Source organism: Monopterus albus, unplaced genomic scaffold (assembly GCF_001952655.1).
Source record: "Monopterus albus unplaced genomic scaffold, M_albus_1.0 scaffold71.1, whole genome shotgun sequence".
In the NCBI taxonomy this organism is placed as follows: domain Eukaryota; kingdom Metazoa; phylum Chordata; class Actinopteri; order Synbranchiformes; family Synbranchidae; genus Monopterus; species Monopterus albus.
In genome coordinates, this window is record NW_018127951.1 from 407,941 (window position 1) to 430,309 (window position 22,369).

Below are 22,369 nucleotides of genomic sequence, written 5' to 3' on the forward strand. Positions count from 1 at the left end.
AAAAAAAAAAAAAAAACAGAACAGAACAGTTTTGGATGATCAAATCTCCAACCTTAATAAATCTACAAGATGACAGAAATTATGGCAACGTCACATCAAATGTTTGTCAGAATCAGGTGGAGACAAAAACAGTCCTCATGCAAAAACTTGCCTCATTTTGAATGTTTGTAAAAAACAACAACAACAAAAACAAACACTTGTATTTGTTCACACATTTGTTTCCCTTTTAAACCATCACCCTCTTAAGTCAAGGAGCCTCTGTCTTGTCACTGTGTCTCAGCCAAGCTCAGGTCAGGTGACAGCTCTAGTCATTGGTCCCAGTAAAATTGGCCAGTTGATTACTGCTTCATGGTGTTCTTGATGGTCCACCTCTGCCCGGAGCAGGCCTGCAGGACCAGCAGGTGGCCGAAGTAAACATTAGCCGGCACCACCTCCAGACAGCGTCCTGTGGCTCGATTTATGATTGGCTCATTCTGCAGGGTGGGAGGAGAGCGAGTGGTGTGTGACTGTGACAAGAATCAGGCCTGATGGTTCTCAGGTATAGTGTTTGATTCCTTAGTAATGAACACAAAAGTGGAACTACATAATAGTTGAACTAACATTTTGAAGTAATTAAATAAACTGCCACGAGTTTAGAGGCATTACTAAAACTATTGCCACAAAAAAAAAAAAAAAGTCTAATGCAGAAAAGAATGACCTACTTTTATGACCTACTTCTACAGTACTGGACTCGATTGCCAACCAGTGTACTTAAAGACTGGGCTCAGTTTTTGGTAATTACACAAAATAATCTGAGCCTAACAAGGTAAAGGTCTGATCTCAGCACAGTTACTTATTGCCACCGTTTTCCTCTAATATGCAGGTTTACATTATTTAGCATTTACCAAACAATTCAGTTTTGCTTTTCTTATAAACAAACACAAAGAGCCACTTTATTTTTTTTCTACTAGTCACCTGAGAGAAATGCCATGTCTTCTGTTTCAGGTTGGTCACTTTGTCACAGTTGAGGAGCTGAGGAAAGCTGCTGATCTGATCATCCACCACACAGCGAGTGTCATCCCCGGTGTTACCCAGAGTGCCCAGGAACAGCTGACCCTCTTTGGTGTAACGCCCTAACTGAGGGGGAGCACAGACAGGGTGCACTGTGATTTTCAAACTTCTGCAGAAACAGGTACAGACTTTAATCTGCAAGTTATTTACACTGGCCTGTAGCTACAGATCTAAATGACAGACTATGGGGGGCAGCATCCAGCCTGCCAGGAATTAATTAGAAAAAGAAAGCACTTTGTAATCTCAAAACAAACTATTACTATTTTGCTAACATTCCGATGTTAGATTGTACCTCTAATTTACCAATAAACATTCCTCTATGCTCACGATGCAAGATCAAGCTCTAAGTCTGCAACTGTCATGGCCACCCAGTGAGAGTCTGGATTTTCCCTTAAGGGCTCTGGTGTTGTACAGTACCTCTATAGACATGTTAAAATATCTGCACCGCATTTGCAACTGTGTCATGTGTTTGTCGTACATACTGCAAGTCAGGTGCTTTGGGCTTAAACCCACCACTGCTCCCTAGAGGCCACTGCTACTTCTGAATGCAGTTGCCTGCAGATGGTGTGTGTGAGAAACAGCTGAACTGAGATTTCATCGAGTTATGTTGCTGCATCTTTACAGACTTCAGTGTTTTGTCTTTTCTTGTCTGGACGTATACATTAGAACATCAGACACACCTCTCTTCAACGTTGCATTCGTAATCCTACGACCTGTCACTACAGTATGTTTATTGTAAATTTCTTTTAGCCTAAAAGCAGTTTGACTGAAATTCTTTAACTTAATCTAGACTTGCAGCATTCTTGTCAACTAATCTTATGATTATTACTCCTTTATTCCTTGATCCATACATAGGTGGCTCGCTTCAGAGTTACGCATCTGAAATAAAACCACAGCTTTAAAATGTATGAAATTTGTGATATTTTTGAACAGAATTTAGGTATTCAGAAAAAAAAGCATTAGAATATCTAACTTGATCTTATATATGCATTGTGGTACAGATGCAGATTAAAATTTCCAAATTATTTTTATTTCAATAACCCAGCTACTATTCTGAGTGCTTTTATTTTTTTTTATAAATCCTTTCAGGGTTCGTTTCTTTCACCTATTTCCAGGGCTCAAAATTAACAGTGCTTTGTGTCCCAGGGACAATAAAAATAGCACCTGGGGCACAAAGATTTGGCATCTCAGACCATTATGGGAGTAAGCATTTCACAGTGTAGAAACATGAAAAATGATTTAGGTTGCGAGGTCCTATGATATCGATTCATCGAGAGACAAGTCTAGGATCCCATCCATGGCAGGGGTGCAGGGTGGCTGTGTGGTTCTCCTTTATTCCTTGATCCATACATAGGTGGCTCGCTTCAGAGTTACGCATCTGACAGGCAGAGACATAGCACAGAGCTCAGGTTAAGTGAAACTTATTACTCATGCTGACATCTATGCTTGTTAGTGTAGCCTACCCACCATGACGTCAGTGAGTAAAAAGTCACTAAGAATAATTACACAACTCCCATTAAACAATCAAACTTACAGAAAAGCAATCATTTCAGCTCTGCCTGCCATTTCCCATCCACTGTATGTGTTAACCAGGACTCCACTGCCCTCTCTGCAGAGCATTTACCACCGCAGGGTGCATAGGAAAGCTGCCTCCATCCTCAAGGACCTCACCCACCCACAGCACGGACCGTTCATACCTCTACCCTCCGGTCGGAGGCTCAGAAGTGTGAAATGCAGGACCACTAGACTGAAAAACTCTCTGCCATCAGACTCCTAAACAGCTGACCCACGATCTACCTCATGTAATCCCATCTGTACTATTTACATTCTCAGTTTGCATATGCATAGTTGCACACTCACTGCTGAGTATTTGCACTCCATGGCTCCCATGTAGCATATATTCTCTCTGCATTATATTCTTGTCTTATTGTGCTTCTTTCACTTGCTGCTTTAAAGTGTCTTAGATTTGTGTTACTGCCTATTTAGATTTGTTATTGCTCATCTACTTTCTTTCACTTGTATTATGTGGCATTCATGTGGACGGCAAAGTAAGAATTTCATTGTACAGGGAAACACATTTCCTAACTGTGTATATGACAAATAAATACTTTGACCTTAACTATAGTGAGCTAGTAGGCTTATTGCTATAACACTGAAAAGCCCAAACTAACCATTTGTACACTAACCTTCCCACGTATCTTAAAAGTTCTTGTGGACTTTCTGAGAGCAGCCCCTACACTCCTTCCTGTCCCAGCCAGGTTACTTTCAGTGCAACATGTGGACATGATGCAAGCTAGTGAAATAAAATTAGATTTATAATGTAAAAGGGATTTAATTAGGGACTATGGCTGTTAGGTTTAGAAAGGAGAAAGTTAGGAGTCGGGGCAGTTCTGGGTCCCTGACAGAAAAAGTTCATTTTGAGCCCCATTTCTTTTCTAGCTGTATCATGCATTTTTAAAAATGCACCAAAATGTACATATACAAGCTTCTTTCTGGCCTTTTTCGCCTCTAGACTCACCTCGCCATAGAGCAGCGTGTTGTTGTACCTCCTCATTTCTGGGTAAACATTGTCAAGGTACCACTGAAAGCTCTTACACTGCAGACTTTTTCTCAGAGCAACCCTCTCAGAGATGTCTCCAAAATCAATACCATGGTTCTGCAAGAGCAAAAGTAGCAATTGGAATAGTTTGTCTTCAGTGGTACATGTGCCATAAACAAATAAAAAAAGAGCACAATAATTAGCATGATCAGCCAAGTCAAATTTGCCTGGTTAAAAGAGAACAAACTTCATCCTCTTTGCAGTAATTATTGGTGCACCAACAGCCCTCTCTCACCTCCATGGGGAGGTTCCAGGCCAGGTAGACGTTGGACTTGTACTCATCCATCCAGACCTCAGCCACACGCAGAGCATTACGCCGTGTGTGGAAAGATATGTTACTGTTGTAGGGTTTCTTCAACCGTTCCATGTGAGCAACCCTGGAGCAAGGCAGCACCTCCATGCTGCCCCCACACAGCCACACCTGCAGGCAGATGATGTTACAGAATAGAGAAATTAAAGCTACATTACTACATTGTTGGCTACTAGAGGGCCACTTGATTCATTTTTCTGAAATTTGTAAAGTGCTGCAGATTTGGGCATCAGCTTTATGGCTGGGCCATTACAACCCTTCTGAAATTACAAAGCGATTAATCAGAGTTAGTTAATCCAGTTGTTAGAAGGGTTTACAAACACATAGACACAGAGAGGTGGTAAATGTTTGATATTCTGTCCCTTACCTTTTATCCAAAAGATAAAATAACCCTGCAGAGTCTCTCAAAAAGTACAGCAACTAACTCTCACCTTCGCACTCTGTGTAACCTATTTATCTCTATTGCCCTGCTGAGAGCCGCACACACACTGGTCTTCCAAGACTCTTAATGGAGCCTCATTTATCAGTGGTGCCATGCTACACTGCTGCTGTTCCACTTAAACCCACAGGGTGAAAAGAGAGCGGGAACAAGAGGAAACTGGGTGACACACAAACCCTGATGCCCAGTTCGATGTTCTCTCCTCCATAGACATCCATCCCAGAGTCGAACAGGCCAAGCTTGCCAAAGTAGTTGCGGTTTGCTACGAAGGAGCAGCCAATCATGGCGGGAGACCTGTGAAGGGGAAGAACAAAAAAAAACTATGAAAACAAGTGACACTGAGCCTTTGGACATGCATATGTGATATGTGTGGTTTTGTCTGTTTGGATTTTGCTTTATAATGTGACTTTGTAAGGTTTTGTATATGCATACACAAGTACACATTTTTGTGTGGTTACATTCATAGGCAAAAATACTGACACCCCTGCATTCCTGTCAGATAATGCACCACGTGTCCCAGAAAATTACTGCAATAAGGAACGGATTGATTTCAGTTATTTTGTCCAAAGGATGTGCTACCAAATATTAAGTTACACCAAAGAAATTGTGAAAATGATCCTATGCATTTCTATGGACAGACATGAATCTCTGTCCTTGGAAGTGTGAAACGTTCCTCTGGCAAACATACAGAGGTTTTTGTTCTTCATTTAAGATTGTGATTGTGTAGTGGTTAAAAACTGAAGACAGGAAGTTAGGTTTAGAAATAGACGCAACAGCATAAGGGAGGCGGCTGATAAAAAAAGAGTGAGCTGGAGAGGAGAGAGAAGGAGGATCATGCTACCGTGAGCAGTGTACCACCAGCCCGGCCTCGGAGGGCTGGTGGGAGACGGCGACTGACTGGGGCTGACTGACTCGGGACTGGCAACCAATGACCTGACTGACTGGTGTCCTGACACCCTTCTTAGGCTTTACTCATTCCATTGCAAGAGGGGAGTCTCTGTTCCCTGATCTCTGTTCTCTGTTTCCTAACTACAAGATTATCTGTTTGAATGCTACTCTATTTAGAATAATTGTAATATTAAATGATCCTTTAAATTGTAGTGGTTTGTCTGAATTAATTTAGTTGGTATCTCACTCTTGCCACGACAATTGTATATGTGAAGTTGACTTGCCTGATGGGAGCAGACATGTCCCCCTCTTCCCACCACTGCTTGGGTGGGCTGATGTACATGCACCACAGCTCCCAGCTGTAGCCATGGCCTGAGTTCTCGTAGCGCTCCACCTCGAATGTCTCATGCTTGATGTTGTCAATGGAGGGCAAGATGATCCTCTTGTGGTCCTCTTTTATCCTGGCAAGAACTGGCTCAGCCCTAACAAAAGCATAAATAAAACCACATATACACAAATTAAAAAACAGACGGATCTCCTCTCTCTCACCCACGTCAGTCAGAAAGTCCCTCAAATTGTACCAACTTTATTATTCATTGTATCTGATTCAGCTCAGTGCAGCTGTGGAGGCCATGTGCCTATTCATGTTGAGTGACCTTGGTTGTGTACATACTTTAAAGTACACAACGAACTGGGCAACAAACAGACCTACAACAAGGTGTTTGCAAGATGGTACAAAAAACCAGCAGTCAAGCGTTTACATCTCGGTCAGATCAGTTTCATCTTTCAAATAAATCCTTAAAATGTACTTTTAACAGCACTCTTATTTTATTGCTTACTTACTGAGCTATATGTCCTGTATTGTTCAATCCTGATTCTGCAGGCACTACCCTCCTGCTAACTGGTCTTAAAATGCCTAAGGTGTGAAAATGCCGCTTTGTTTCTCGTCTAGGCTCCTTCTGCAATCCCTCTTCCTCTCCTTCAGTTATTCTGTAAAAGTACACTGTAGCTTTCTTGAAGGAGTCTATACTATTATCATGACTTGTAACTCAGTGGTTTTGATTTATTGCATTCCAGTATTCATGAATGTGAAGTTGAAATTCAAGGGGATCAAAGACATTTTCACGAGATCTGTTTTTCATTCCAGACATTCTGTAAGAGTCACTATCAGTAGTCATCCCACCCACATGCCTGATTTACTCACCAGGATGGTGTGAACTCCACATGGGCATCAAAAAATCCCGTCACCTCGGCAGTGGCCACCTTCCAGCCCTCAATTCTGGCTCGAATCAGTCCCTCTCTCTTCTGGTTCCTCACGATCTTCACCAGGCCGGGGTAGCGCTTGTTCACATACTCCTCCAGTGGTGCTTTCAGCTGCTCTGTAGCCCACAAGACAAAGATTACACACCAAACAAAACAGGCCAGAGATGGTTTTAGAGATTGTCCTTAAACCTGAAAGCACATCATCATCCTTTCTGCTGATGTGTCTTTGAGCAACACACAGAAGCCCAGTTGTAACTTCCTAATTTCAGAAGTGCTAAAAACACACAGCTTGTTATGGGGTCTGGGGTATGCTACGGGAAGAATTATACCAAGGTGTTTAAGAAACTAGGACTCTACAAAGTGGTTAAAATTACATTTAAATGATGGCATTTATAAAATCTCTGGGTACAACCAATGGTTTAATAACAAAACATTCCAGACTCCAAATCAATGCCAACTAGTAAAATGTGATCGAAATTGAGCACTAAATCCAGAAAACACCTTCCTGAAGCTCCTATTTAAGACAATGCCATCACATTTTACACACAAAATGAAATGCGTTAGTTTGACAAGTGAGCCAGCGTTGTTTGTGGCCTGTACAAACCCACGACTCCGTACAGCTATGATCGTCAACGGCACATTGCCCAGAGGCCGACACTGACGTAAACAGCCACACAAGAGGGTAGACAAGTACAAAGTGATCAGTTTTTCTATAAACAAATCACACAGATGCAGAGACAAACAGAAGGACGACAGAAATCTCTCTGTCTCCTGTTTTGAAAGGGGAGACTGCGGCTTCCTGAGCACCAACCAATGAGCAGTGATCTCTCAAACAACTCATCAACCTTGTCCCCCCCCAGGACCCAAACACTTACAGCCCCTCTTCCTCTGCATCACAAACACACACACACACACTTAAAAATTCCCCTCTCCAACAGCAACACATTTCTCATGCTCTGTGCTCTTTTTCTCTGCCTCCCTTTATTTCTGTCTCACTCACACAAATGCTTGATCACATCACATTTCCCATGCAGTGTCTTCTCTCTCTCTTGCTCTCTCACACACATGCACATTGCATTATTCATGCACACTTGTGCGTCAGTGTGAGGCCACTGAGACTGAGGTGACTCGTGCTGGCAGTGAGAATAGTGTGTTTTGGTTTCATGCTTTGCCCTTTGCACTGCTGTCATCTCTTCGCCTCGGTGATGGATAGCTGGCTCTCAGCCAAGCAGCAGTGTCAAGTGAGAGAGGGGTGGAGTTCAACTGTCTCTCTCTCCTTTCACTCTCACCCTCCACGTTTCTTACACTTTAAAGGATGATACTGATTCTGTGCTTTTCATGAGTACAACGTCCTTTCACCAGTAAGACCTTCAGACCTTCATACCAAGTGTAGAACAAGCCCTTAAAGCCTCAACCATTTCATCTCTCTCTTCCTGTTTCCTCATTATGTGTCTTTTCTTTCTGTTCTGTGTGATTACTCTCTTTTTCCGGATATCTAATCGCCCTGCACCATTTCTCTCCTCCTCTCTGTCCGACCTCATTTATCCTAGAGCCTCACTGCCTCTGATCCTTTCCTCTCTTCCTCTGCCACTTTCTCTAATAGGCCGGTTTGCTCTCTCAGCCTCTCCTTTCATCCTCTGATGCCTCTTCATCTCCATTTCACTTTTATTCATCCTCTTTCCTTTTCACTTTGCCATTTTCAAACCCTCTAGACTTCTTCACACCACAACACTTTCTTTTAGTGTCATCCCCTCTTCCTCTCTCCAACACCAACACTCCTTGCCTTGTACATCCTCTCTCCTTTTCACTCTGCCTGGTTTCATCTCCTTCCCTTCTCCTCATCTCTCTCTCTCCGTCTCTCTCTCTCTCTCTCCCCTTCATCTCACAATGCCCGACTTGGCAGCCCTGCTCAATAAATAAGACGGGGACATCACTACCGTGACATCCAATTGCAGCACTCCACCTCCAACTACCTGTCTGCCCTACAGAAGAAAAAAAAAAAAAATTCAACAGCAGTCCCCTCAGCAGATTTTGCTCTTCAAACACAATGACCAAGGCTTTTGTCAAGGAGACACTCATTACCTTGTCATGCCAACAAAGCACCATTACAAGTCGTTTCATTAGCAACACTTTACAGAGAAATGTATCAGTAACACAGGTGTGACCGTCTTTATGTTTGAGACCTGGCAAACTACACAACCATACTTATACAATGGAACAGAGTCTAGGATGCTACCTAAGTAATTATGTTAGGACTGTATGTGGCAATGATAATGGACGGGCTTATTTGTTTAGATTTTCTGCTGAACAGATTGTAACTGTTAGTCATTTTAAAGAGGCCTTAAAGCAGGGCTGCCCAATACGTCGATTGCAAAGGAGGTGTCGGTAGATCTCATGTCAATATAATGAGCTTAGTTAATGATTTCAAACAAAAAAAATGAAACATTTTGCAGAACTTCCAAAACCTCACATCAGAGCTGGAGACGCAACGGAAAGCATGTGCGCAACTTGACATTGCACGCTACAGAAAGCAGATCGACATTTGTCGGTCAGAGTTTGACAAACACTTTCAAGACTTTGCCTCACTCGAGCCAGTCTCTACATTTACAGTATGTGCTGCCCATTTAGGGAAGATACTGAGGTTGATTCACTCGCATCAAACATTGCAACGCTGTTTCACCTGAACTGGTCTGGAGTGGAGGATGAGATATCGACACTACAGACTGACATTCAGCTGAAGTCCAGGGCTAATGGACCGTTTTGGAACTTACAGAGGAAAAGTACCCAAACATGAGGAAGTGTGTCATTGACTGTATTATTTGACTCCATTATTTATGTGAGTCAGCATTTTCTCACACAGAGATTACTAAATCCAAATACTGCTCCACCATGACTGATGACCATTTGGAAGTCTGCTGGACGCTGGCTACCAGCAGCTACTGTCCGGACTATGCAGCCCTGGCTGATTCCATTCAGTGCACGTCATCAGAGTAAACTAATGACCAAAAAAAAGTACTGAACTGTAGTGTGTCTTAACGTTCATGCAGTTATGCAAGGTGCACCAGCATATATTGTGTTTACATAAGGTATAAATAAATAAATATATGTTTAGTATTTTAACTGTAGGTCGATCATTTTGACTTGGTCATTTGAAAAGTAGCTCACAAGGCGAAAATGTGTGGGCACCCCTGCCTTAAAGGAATAGTTTGACATTTTGGGAAATGGCCTATTTAGTTAGTAAGAGTAAGAAGTTATTCAGTATACCACACTCACATCAGTCTCTGGCCGAGACTTACGCTGGATGCCCAGCAACTGCTCAAAGCCCACAGTTCCTCATACAGTCGTTGACTTCCCACTAAATTGTTGTATGGATTACAAAAAGAACAAATACGGCGCTAACTGGGAACTGTTCGCGGTGTTGGTAGGTGGATTTTGTTACAGCCGGGCAGAGCCAGACCGGCTATTTACTGCTTCATATTTACCATACAGATGTTCTATTATATTCTCATTTAACGCTCCACCAGAAAGAAATTAAGCATATTTCCCCAAAATTTCAGTCACTTTCATTTTCTGATGCCACAGGGTTTTGTTTGTTTAAAAAAGAAACAATCCTGAACCTCTCAGTGATTTCACCTCTGTGTTTGTGTGTGCACTCAGTTTCACACAGTATGGGTATTTAATGCTGATGCGTTTGTTTTGTGCTCTATGAATTTGCATATTTAAAAAAGTTTCACTAAACTACAAGCCCACTCAACACATTGAGGTTGCTGCCTTGATCTTTGCGCATGTGTTTCAAAACAAATGCTTTGATTAAGCCATCATTTATACTGTAGTAAGATGATATGTTTTGAAACCCTTCCACATAGAAATTGATAAAACTGTTTTGGATACTAGTTTTATTTTAAATGTTACGTCAATACTTGCATGATATATCAGCAAATCAATATATTTATCTATAATTTCAGTACCACTGAGTACTGCTGCTGCTATAAAATTAATTACTACCATGATGGTGAAGGAATACTAGACTTTAGCTGTTATTTTTAGGCCATGTGTCAAACTCAGTCTCTACACTGGACTTTACCTGAGATATGACTGATTCAAATCAGGATGGTTTGGGATTCAGGAAGGGAATTTTTTCATTTCTACTTACCATCATCACTGTTGTCATCCACCAGGACAATCTCCTTGAGCAAGTGAGCTGGCGTGTGATTGACAGCTGAGTGGACTGAGCGCAGGATTACCGACAAAGCCTCGTTGACGAAGATGAAGATGAGGGAGATCTGCGGGAGGTCTCTCGGGTAGCTAACTTTTCGGCATCTGCACAGTGACACACAAACAAGTAACACCATCAATAAAACCTTTCCGTGCTCCACCCATCCTCTGTTACTGCTGCAAAGGATCAAACAACCTCTGTGGAGCCGCTGACATCTTGTTCGGTTAGGCTGAAAGGCAAACCATGTGTCGCTTCCTGTTCAACTATAATCATGCCCTCGCTCAAATTGGCCCATTCACATCATGTCTGCTGCAGATAGGAGGCCTTTTTACTGCTGTTTTGTTTAAATAGCTCTAATGAAGAGGAAAGAGGCAGGGTGAGGCTTTAGCTCCAAGTTTAGTAAGAATGGGAGGAAAAAACACTTTTCTTTACTTGGCTCCTTTTCTCATCCTGACAATAATCTCATTTCCCATGTGAAATGAAATGTTAATTACAAGCAAGTCTATAATAATCCAGCCTTTCATGGAAATTGATGAGATCAGATGACACTTTACTGTATTTTTGGCAGCAAATCCTCATAAATAGATGCCAACATGGTTGTTGGTGGATTAACTGAAAGTGGAGGATATCTGCTGCCGAATCTAGTTTTCTATTTTAACATTTCAGGTTATTTGGTAGTAAACCCTGACATTTTATAAACCTAGATCTTCACAGGACTTTAATTATGAATCTTAAAAACCATGATCATTTCCGATTTCCCTCTGGTCCCCACGAGGAAATCACTGAATTTCAGGGTCACAACATGGTTTAAGGTTAGGGTGAGTTTAGGTGTTAGGTTAAAGGTCAGAGTTAGGGTTAGGCAAAGGTAAGTAGTGGTTATGGTTAAGGTTATGACAAGTCTATAGGAAATTAATGTAAGTCACACTGTGTGCGCACGCACGTGTGGTTGCACATGTGCCCATGCAAGCATGTCTGCAGATCAATAGCCGCCCTGATAGTACAACTTCATCAATTATGTGATTAAGAAGCAGAGAGAACTTAAAAGGCACAGACAGGTGACACTCCTGAAAATGAGCACTGCACTGCTGGAAGTCCCCTTGACAGAAACATACATGAATATTACCGCTTGGTTAAAACAAAACCAAACATGCAGCACACAAAGGAAGTTGGGGTGGTGGAGGCGAGCTGGCATGAGCGAATCAGTAATAGTGAGAAGTGTCAGGTTCTAACTGCTGCGGGCAGTGTTCACCTGTGGTATGACCAGACGTGATGTGTCCACCAATTGCCACACAGCTACTGTGAAGCATGAATGAAACAGCTGATGCCAATTAACTAATGCAAGTGGGACATCTGTGCTCTGAGCTATGACTATGCTCCATTTCAACATTTCATGAGCAACATGCCTTCTCAAGCTGTGTCCCAGCTTGTCTGGATAATGCACATAAATTGTGAACAATGTGCATGTGAGCTTTTTTTTTTTTATGTAGAAATGAGCCCCCAGTGAAACAGAAACAGTGTCAGGAGCATTCCATTCCATTCATAGACATTTTATTGGTCTCAAACCAAAAACTGTGTGTATGGTAGGTTACTTCTAGGGGTACATGGGCAAATACGTTTTATGTAAATTTGACATGTACTCACTTGTTGGGCCTGTGGTCCGGTATGTTCCGATCCAGAGAGATTCTATCACTGAGGTAGGCGTTGTAGCCGTACTTCTCCCTCAGGTGTTTGGCATCGCTCTCCTCAGCTGGCGACAGTGTGGCAGGGAGGCTGCCTTTATCCCCACCCCCAAAGCCCTCGATCAGACCCAGGGATTTGGACAGACCTGGGGGAGTTGAACAACACAAGATTGCATGTCAGATCCGTACGACTGGATGAGTCACTCTCTTCTTGGTAACACGACCTGTGGCTTACAGCTGATAGCCTGCCTCCCCATCACAGCTCCTACCTCACATGAACATACAGTTTGTTGTCAAAACAGGTGAACGTCTGAGATGAATTCACATTGGGACATATGCTGGCACAGATTCACCAGAGTAGGTTGAATACAGGGATGTGTTTTTTCAAATAAGTAGACCTCTTCCAGAGAGGATCCTACACTTATCTACCTAGTGAGGTCATTCATTTGTGTCCTTAGAGATTAAATAACTTAAACCAAACATTTGCAAATGAAACAAGAACATTCACTTTCTTGGTTGCAAGCTGCTAAATAAGAATCAAGGTGTTCACCGTTTCAAATTAAGGATAAAATAAGATTCTTGGTGTGACTTGATATATTTGTGGGTGGTACAGAGTGTGATGAGATCTATTCAAACAAGCCAACATCCTGCTGGAGTGTCCTCAAGGCACCAAATCTCTAGAAAGAGCTCCTGCTCTGCAGCTGACACCGACCTCCCTAGTGGAGGACAAGCATTGTACCTACATGGCAACCAATAAACTAGTGTTTTAGGACATTAAAAAAAGCCTTTTAGGAAACAATGATGTGCCTTTGAATTTTAAACCTGAATTTAACTAAAAAGTTAAAAGGGTCAAAACATTACACATAGACAGTAAAGCAAGTTTAATTGTTTTTCATCAATTTTGGATAACCTCGCATTATTGTGGTGCGAATGGTAGCCAAATCAAATTGTTGAACAAAGCCACCCTGGCCACCAAGCTGCAGAAGTTAACTATTATATCCTCACCAGCTGATGACATTTTCTTCAAAGGGTCAGTAAAGTGAACCTAGATCTTCTAGCACAGATCATTATGCTGTCAAATGTGCCTAAAGTGGCTGAAATAACGTGACACAGGTGTGCACAGACTTCTTCGGCGCTTTACTCAGACAGCATTGACTTTTCCTTCTTTAGCACAGTGGTCGAGAGGAATCTGGCTGACATGTTATTTCAGTTTCAATGTTACACTGCTCTTTACCGTTCAGCTGCCTGTACACCACGTCCTCCAGCGAGCTCAGCCTCTTCAGCAGCACCTCATGGCTGACGCTGGGCCCCTGCGCCGTCACGTTGCCCCGGGGCCTCTTCACGTCAGCCGGCGCGTCCGGACCGGCGACTTGGACGCTGCGTGTGCTGCACTTGGTCCAAAAATTCATGAGCCCGCCAACAGCAAGCACGATTAGCACCAGTAAAACTCTCCATCTTCTGAACACAAAAGCCATTAAAAGTCACCGAGTGGTAGGAAGACAGGACTCCAAAGAAGTCGACCGTGTTACAGACTCAGTCCCTCTGGGTAGGAGCTGGGGTAAACTGCGGGGAGAAATCAGCAACCGGGTTAATTAATCGCTCTGAGCATAGCTGTGACAGTTTGTTCCATTATACTTTAGTGTATAAATGAAAATAAAGCCTAATACATCTCACCATATACATGTATTGCCTGATCCCGCTAGCATTAAAACGTGGCAACATAAAAGACAGTTAAGTTTTTTTTAAAGTTATTTTTTGCATAGTCAAAGAGTTCTCTTTCAAACCTCACCTGGTATCTCACTATGTGAAACACCTGACCAACCAGGAAGCTCCACTACGTGCACAGGGCCGCAGGTAGTTATGAAATCAGAGAACCTTCCAGGGTTTGCAGTTAGCAGTACAATAGGAGTCCCAGAAAGAGAGAAGGGTGAAACTGAAGTGACTGTGATAGTGATACAGCTGACCTGGATTTTACTGGACACAGATCACTCCCATCACAAACCTTGAATTCCACTGCAGCACTATTTGAGTGTGATGAATTTGAGGAGACTGAACAGCAACTGAGAACCAACCACAACCCACAACCCACAATAAGATGCGGGGGGAGGAAATCTGAAGATGCTTCATGATCACGTTTGTTCTCATCTTCACACAGAAGACACAGCAGCTGAGCTGGTTAACAAAAACAGGCATTTCAGGAAATCCAAAAAGATAAAAAGAATGCAGCAAGAAGTAGTCTGCCTAATTATATTGTTTATGAACCAACAGTAGCACTATGTTTCAAATCGACAAGCGCAAATCCGTTGGTTGTGTTTTAGTAATGTACCCACAATCTGTGAGAGCTTACCATGGAAATGTCAAACCTCTGCTCTGTTCAGATCAGCGGCAAACTCTTTTTTGGGGGGGAATGGAAGAAACTATTGGTGTTCTATGGTGAACTCACCACGGATATAGTACTGTGCCCAAGCACCATTCGCGCTGGTCACTCAGTGGTGATGTCCACAACAGCGTCTCCAATGGTATGAGAAGAAATAGATTTGATGAAATCATGGCTTCCATCCATTGTGTGGACAACACACTCTTAGTGATGACCTCTTCAAACTGAGGCCCCATCTTTCAGGAGCTCATACAAAATTCTCCCATTCAGTGTGAATGGCTGTCAGTTGATGAGAACATGATTCCTATGAACGCCACAGCTTCAGGTAGTTCATAATGGGAAAGCCAGGTTGCTGTGGCTATAGGATTTAGAGCCTGGCATCCTCAATGGGTTGCCTCTAACACATGTTGGGGTGCATATAGCAACCTCAAACCATCCACTCTTTACAACCAGGCACATGGGAGGAGTGGATATTCATGATCTTTAGGTGCCAACCCTTTAAGATCAAAGTAGTGGTGGCCAGTTTATTCCTGGAATCTCTACAGTGCTGGTCATAAATGGTGACCTCGCAGGATTTCAGTGTGTTGTCGCCAAAGTCTTATGCAAACATTTGGTACTGCTACAAAAAATAATGGTAGACAATCCTCAGTGTTAACAGCTGTGACTGATATAAACAGGTTTGGTGGTATTTCTCATTGGCCAATAAATACAGGTTATCAGAGTCTGTTTAGAGGTTTTCTGGACCATAAAATGTTTCTGCAACTGTACTCCAATAGCAATGCAAGAGGAAATCATTAATGTGAAAGCAATCCTTTTGATTTGCAGCAGACTGGTTCATCAGATATTGTGTGTGATGGTCACAGACATTTGGCTGTGAAAAAAGTGCCACACCAGTTTATACTGGGTGCTTCAACAGGCTCCATAGTAGTTCTTCTGTTATTGTTTATAATGGTTGCACAGGTTGTTGTACATGATTATTGGTATGTCTTTCATGCAAGTCCAAATGAATACAGTGGATCATATTATATATCATATATTACTAGAACTCTAAGGCAGACACTTTTTAAAAAACATTCCTGGACTGAAACACACCAGTAAGTAGTTCAATGACTGTAGACTCCCCGTGTCCTACCGACCACAACTGACCAAAAATAAAATCCATTTTATTTTATAGACGTCTGCTGGATTTGTTGACAGTTTAATAGCATCACACATGCAAATCAAATTCATATGTCATCTGCGAAAAAATATGTAATACATGCATTAAACCGACAGACATCATAGAGGAATAGCAAAGACGCACAGAAACGTTACTGCAGTTCTGAACCATTGCACTGATTTCTGATCAAAAATCTGCTCTTACCATCTGGCACCGGGGTTATTTTAGGTTGCATCCCCCTTCTGAAGAAATCTGGGGCACCTGGCCATCGGCTTTCATCCGCGTCACCCCCACTTCCAGCGTGATTTTAAGATCATGCATAGAATATGCAAGACAAAGACACCAGTATTTTGCGAGCTTGAGCAACAGACACTCCTAAATGATCCAACAATGAGGAGATGATCAAGTCTCTCTTTTCCCTCCTGTGCATCTAACAGAAGTCGGCAGCGATGCGACTGATGAGGAATGCGCGCAGAAAAATCCTCGCATTTGCTGAGGGAAACCTATTGAGTTGGCCTTTGTGCTCCCCGAAAGCCTCCTCTCGCATCACCCTCCAGCCGTCACACGTTGTAATAATCACGGTGGGATGCAGCTGAGGAGAGTGCACGGATTATGAGTAGATAGCGGCAGTTCATGAGATGCAGCATCCTCCGCCGAGGTACAGATGCTCCGGGAACGCAGCAGCAGCGGCAGCTCAGAAATACGCCTTGATTTCTCGTTTTTTAAACATTTTCCCTCACTCGTCAGCACATACCAATGTTTCCTGTTATTGTGCACGCCATTCTTGTTTGTTGTGCCCTGTTATTGCCTCTAATTCTCTTTAAAACGTATACAGCACTTAATAAGGGCGCGGGGGAAAACGTGGACTGGAACCGGCGACGTTTTATCTCTCAGCAAGTCATGGGAGGTGGGTAGGAGGGTGGGTGGGGTGTCTGCTCTTTGGCAACCAATTATCGACAATTACAGAACATTGAAATATTTTACATGGCTCCCACAGTGGGGTGCTCGATCCATTAGGAGTGACTGGAGGCATTTTGCAAAGGATTTTCATAGTTGTTTCACTATTATTTACTCACCATAGAAGTCAGTGCAGTGGGGAAATGTTTAAAATGGACTATTCTGTGCAAAAATGTCATTAACCTGAGCTTTGCTAGTACTACCATAACATCATCCTGCATTAAATAATTTTTTCACATGGTGTTCCTTTGCATCAGTTTTACCTGCAGGGAAAAGAGAACATTTCATCTACAGTTTGGCTTAACCTCAGCAAATACAATGCAGATGCTGTGTCAAGCCACATATCTGCTCTCTGCTTGGGTGAGGACAGGGTTCGGGGATCCTTTGTGTCAAAGGGAGGTTAGGTCTGGAGAATGGTGCTGCTTGTTGTGGGGCTCTGAAGATTTAAGAGGGCATGTTCTGGAATAAAAGGTTCATACTGTAATCTTCCTCTGAAGTTGCACCACATGGTCAATATGCCTTAAAATTGTACTTCCCATACAGTACTTAGTAAATGAGTAAATGAGCTTTGGTGTTTCTTCTGCTGCATTTGTGAAGTATAGCTGCAACTCAATTAAGAAAAAACTCACAGTTAAGTCTGAGGGCTTTCAAAGAACACTCCAGCATTTCTCAGCCTGTGACACATTAATATAGAAAATGGCTGGACTTGTCCTTTAACGCAAAATGTGTTGAAGTTGCAAGAGTTAGATTTATAGAGCTACAGTGGAGAAAGAATCACATGCTGGCAAGTGTAATGTTGAACTGACGTGGTGAAACTCTTTACAGCACTTCATTTCACACCATTAAAATGTGTGAGTTTGTGCAGAAATGGGTGACCTAGATAACAAGTATGAATTAAGGAGCTTGCTAACTCTGCAGCTTACTGAGACATGCCAAGGATCTGTAGGCAACCCAGGAGGAGAGAGACAGTCTGTGTGGGAGAGAGAGAAGAATGGTGAGATCAAAACCAGCACTAGATTCTATGAGACAAATCGGGAGACAAGCAGAAATAAACATCAAGGAAGAAGAGAGAATGCATCAGTGAGATGCAGACAAGGAGGCATATGGAAAGAAAAAAGAAAAAGAGTTTTAGAAAAGGTGGGAGGAGAGCACAGACACTGGGGAGGAATCGAAACTGAAAGAGAAAAATTCCTAAAGAAGTAGAGAGAGACATGCTGAGATGCAGGAAACAAGGGAACAAGAGAAAGAAATGTAAGAGGAAGAGACAGCAACACAGAGGATAACCAGTTTAAAAAATTAGATTGGCTTGATATTTGTGTAAGGGGTTAAAGTGATAGTCTCAAGTACTCATGTCAACCCCTCAAGTTGCTGAAGAGGAGCTAGTAGGTCACTTGAGCAAATTCCATCCATGGAGTAGGGTTAAACCTCAGAGGCTGGCAGTAGGATGTTTGTCAGTGTTTATGTTTATCTAACTATCGTGGAATGTGCACTACGTTTGCCTAAATCAAGGTGTTTTCATTATCACCTACTGAGTTTTATTGAAGGCAGGGATGGTAATCCTGTAGAAACAAGCAAGAGGAAGCTCGATTTTCAAAGTAGACAACCGAAGAAATCCTACCGTTTCAATCTGACTTCCCTCCAAAACACAACACGCACTGCAACGTGCACTGCCTGACTACCAAAACAATAACTGATACCTGTCAGGCAGAAATATGGCCACCATGGCATCATGCACCATCGCTTTTCAGCCTCTTTTGTTCTCTCGGTTACCCACTCACTAACTGAAAATATGGTTTTAGAATTGTTTTGCATATTTATTTTAAAAAAGCCCTTAGATGTAGCTCTCCAAAGTGTAGTCATAGGCATTCTGTTTGTTTTAACCTTTCAATAGAGTCCATCTGTGATAACTGAATTGATTAGACAGTTTAGAAAGATCATTGTATACCATCCAACTGATACATGGTTTGGCTCGGAAGCAAGAGGCACCATAAATCAGTGGGTGACGCTGCCTAGCAACCGATTTTGACAGACGCTACATACGTACTCTCTCTCTCTCTGCCCCTGGAAGTAGGGACTTGGATCCAGTTTGGCAGGTGAACAGACAGATGCAGCTAATCAAACACACCTGGAATATGATGGGTGCATGTCTGTCACACAAACATATAATCTAACACGTGAAACAATATATTTTTAACAAAATACAGTTTTCACAATTTTTGGCATCAGCTTTTGGAATAAATAGATTTTTATTGCATCTAAAGAACCTCTGCTACTTTTTGTCAGTGTTTCTATGTCATGGGACTGTTGAACCCCTTAAGGCATGACAACTTAAATCTTTATCAGTGTTATTGTTATAGTGACTGTGGTTATTCTGGCTGATGTACAGTGAAACACGAAGTTCCATTAAGTTCTACTGTGGGGCAGGGAAGAACAGGGGGGGGGGTAAAAAACAAAGTCAGCAGGATAATTATAAGTGGGAGGGTGAGGTTGGGCTAGACTATAAATAGTGTGGCAAGTTTCTTTGCCATCAACACCAGTATGAAACTTTGGCATGTGTGATAAAACTGTTCTAAATATTAGCCCTGGACCTCTACTAGTTAATACCATTCTCCATGAGCCTTCGAGTCACTGAGCAGGATTTGAGTATGATGGAGTTAATCACTGCACAGTGGGGGGGGGGGGGTAAAAACTTTGGGCTCCAAAGAGCTTGGTACATTTATGCAGTGGTACATTTACTGGCCACTTGGGAGTCTATTGTAATCTCAGCCGGTTTTAGAAGACGCAGAGACAATCTGACCTTCACGTTGGATTGAGTGGAGGGTGTTTTTATTCCAAAGGATCAGTGTGGGTATGCAGCACATGGCAGTGGGGTGTTAGGCCTCTGCTAATCTCAGTCAGAAAGCCAAGAGGTTACTACAAAGTTTTCAGCCCAGCTATATAAATAGAGCCCTAACTCTGAGAAATTGTAGTTCATCCTACAGTTCACTTTAAAATGAGCCTTTAAGCCATTTAACAGATGAGAGAGGTTCCTTCCAGGCTTCCAGTTTGTATTTTTCTTCCAAGGTAACATATTTCTTTAACTACCAGAATCACTCATGAAAGGGTCCTTGAGTGGTTTCAGTTAAAGGATATAAATCCTGTATACTTTAGTTTTTGGCTGATCATTTTCACTGAACTCAACTCAGTCTCCATGCTTGAACCAGGAGGGGAACATTTCTCACACTTTTGTCTCTAATGCTCAGTGAGAGCATCACAGCAGGTGGAGCTCTTCTCAGAATCAGTCAGTAGCACCAGAGGTGTGATAAGAGATAATACAACTTCCCTGACACAACTGATGCAGAAAAAGACTAAACCACCAACATGCCAAGTACCACCTTTAATGTGCAGCCATGTTACACGTACAGAGAGATGGAAACATCTGTTCAGCGTGTGTCATCCCTGTCCCCATCCTGTCATCTCCTCAATCACACCTCAGCCTCCCCCATTCATGTTCTGCCAGGGCCCTGTGCTACACTCAGCTCCCATGCTCTCCATGACAGCGCACAAAATCAAACTATGCAAACTGTTATATCCTTCTGATGTCAGAACAGTTACACATCCACCTACTGTGACGCTGGGTGTGGCTATTTAATGCACAACCTTTTCACCCTTTCTCCCTCCTTGATACGCCACACTGGGGACTGGGTCTACAGCTTGATTGTATCAACTGGGCCATGGTTTCAGACCCATTTGGACTCGTGTGACTTGTTGGGGTTCTTGGCTCTAATTTAAGCTGCCCTACTTCCCATCATGCCTCAGGGCTTTAGAGGGATCAGAGGCAGCAATATACTTCTTAGACTTCGCTTTGTGACTTTGCCTACAGACAGTGTCACTCTCACTTGGAGATGTCTCAGAAAGTTGACACGGTGGTGCTGGGATTGTTAAAGAAATTACATATTACATTAAGTCTTACTCCAGGAGAAAACCAGATTGTACATTTGGTGATCATTAACGTCACTTATAATACATGATGACATCGCTCCAATTCAAGAACAGGAATATTAGCAATAATGTTTGATTAAAAAAAAAGAACATTTATTACAGATGTTGACTGGGCCTTCATGAAACCAGAACAATTTTATGTACATATAAACAGCATTCATCAGCTTTGGTAGTAGGCTAATAGTGCAGACCACAGCATGGCACCATGTTTATGAAGTGCACGGAGAGAGCCAAAAGCATCTTGTGGGTTTTGTTGCCATCTATTACTTGAATCTATTATGAAAAATACTGACCTGTTCTGATTTTACCTGTCATGGCACAAAAATATTGTACTTATTTCATTTGCATCTGCAAAAAGTTTCACCTTAAACAAACTACCAGAAAAAGGCAGATATCACAACTTTCTCTCAGTCTAGACTCTAGACCACACAAGGTCAGTGTAGATCAGAAACCACTGCACTTAGTTTAGACTAGACCAGACAGGTTTGACAACTATCATGATTCTTTAACTACACAGGTTATTATATGGTGTACATTTAGCAAATTTCAGTTTTGAAACATTCTAAGGCATCTAACATAATGTCTTATACCCGTTTCACAACTTCAAGTGGTGTAATAGAAACTAAGATGAGAAATGTTAGAAATATCCCTTAACTTTCACCTTAACTCCCAAGATGAGAAGCTACAGATCAGATAAGTAATCTAACCTGTCAACAACAAATTAAAGTGGCTTTCCATAGCTAACTTGAACTCTTTGGTATTGCTCAAAGCATGTTATCACAAAGGACCACACAGTATAAGAAGTGTTTAATCTGTCAGACTGTGTGGTTAGACCTTCTGTTGCTCAGCCTGTGGAGTTTGGACCAGGCTTCTTGTGTCTTGTCATCCTCTTCCCCTTCGTCGCCTGGCACTTTACCTGTCAAACCTCCTCAGTCTCCTCCACCTCATTTCCTCTGCTCTCTGCTCCTCAGTCAGGTGGAAACCATAAGGAGGAGCAGCTCCTCTCTGGATGGGTTGTCCTACAAAGCAAAGTATTATTAGATATTTTCACTTCAGGGGTTCTGAAATGGGCAAAGGTTTAAGAACTCTGCGTACTCTCCCTCTCTCCACTTACCTCTGTCATTGAGACTGTTTTGGATGGCCATCTCTAACTGCTCTTCCTCTGTCAGTCCACCTGTATAAGATGCTGTATGAGCTGGTGTGTAATATGAATTCTGATGGTATCCTGAGTATCCTCCACCAGTGTCACGGTAGCCTGCACACACACACACATACATACATGCAGGGTATGTATGTTAATGTCACGAAAACATGCTACAGGTTAAGGCTGGCATTTTCTGTTTTTCTTTTTGTTAACAATGATCATAAAATGACCAAAACCAACAATGTGTTAGTCTCTCAGTACTTCAATCCCCTGTCCTGTCTGTGCCACTCAGGCCCCCACTGGTTCC

General features: G+C 42.4%; 2 protein-coding genes across 3 annotated transcripts in view; both read right to left on the reverse strand.

Annotated features, from left to right (window-relative positions):
- Positions 1 to 7: 7 nt before the first annotated feature.
- galnt17 (polypeptide N-acetylgalactosaminyltransferase 17) lies at positions 8 to 16,835 on the reverse strand. Its single transcript, XM_020605584.1, has 12 exons — positions 16,185 to 16,835; positions 13,679 to 14,007; positions 12,407 to 12,590; positions 10,703 to 10,869; positions 6,491 to 6,665; positions 5,571 to 5,768; positions 4,575 to 4,692; positions 3,885 to 4,070; positions 3,569 to 3,706; positions 2,338 to 2,428; positions 955 to 1,121; positions 8 to 473 (listed from the first exon to the last, which is right to left on the reverse strand). The coding sequence occupies exons 2-12, from the start codon at positions 13,917 to 13,919 to the stop codon at positions 339 to 341; spliced, it is 1,800 nt and encodes a 599-aa protein (XP_020461240.1). The 5' UTR covers positions 13,920 to 14,007; positions 16,185 to 16,835; the 3' UTR covers positions 8 to 338.
- A 3,450-nt stretch (positions 16,836 to 20,285) lies between these two features.
- Positions 20,286 to 22,369, reverse strand: part of rhbdd1 (rhomboid domain containing 1) — a 7,099-nt gene continuing 5,015 nt past the window's right edge. For both annotated transcript variants that reach the window (XM_020605646.1, XM_020605645.1), the window contains exons 7-8: positions 22,033 to 22,173; positions 20,286 to 21,937 (exon numbers count right to left, since the gene is read on the reverse strand). In XM_020605646.1, coding sequence (XP_020461302.1) covers positions 21,831 to 21,937; positions 22,033 to 22,173 — 248 coding nt within the window. In that variant the 3' untranslated portion in view covers positions 20,286 to 21,830. The remainder of the gene's footprint in view (positions 21,938 to 22,032; positions 22,174 to 22,369) is intronic.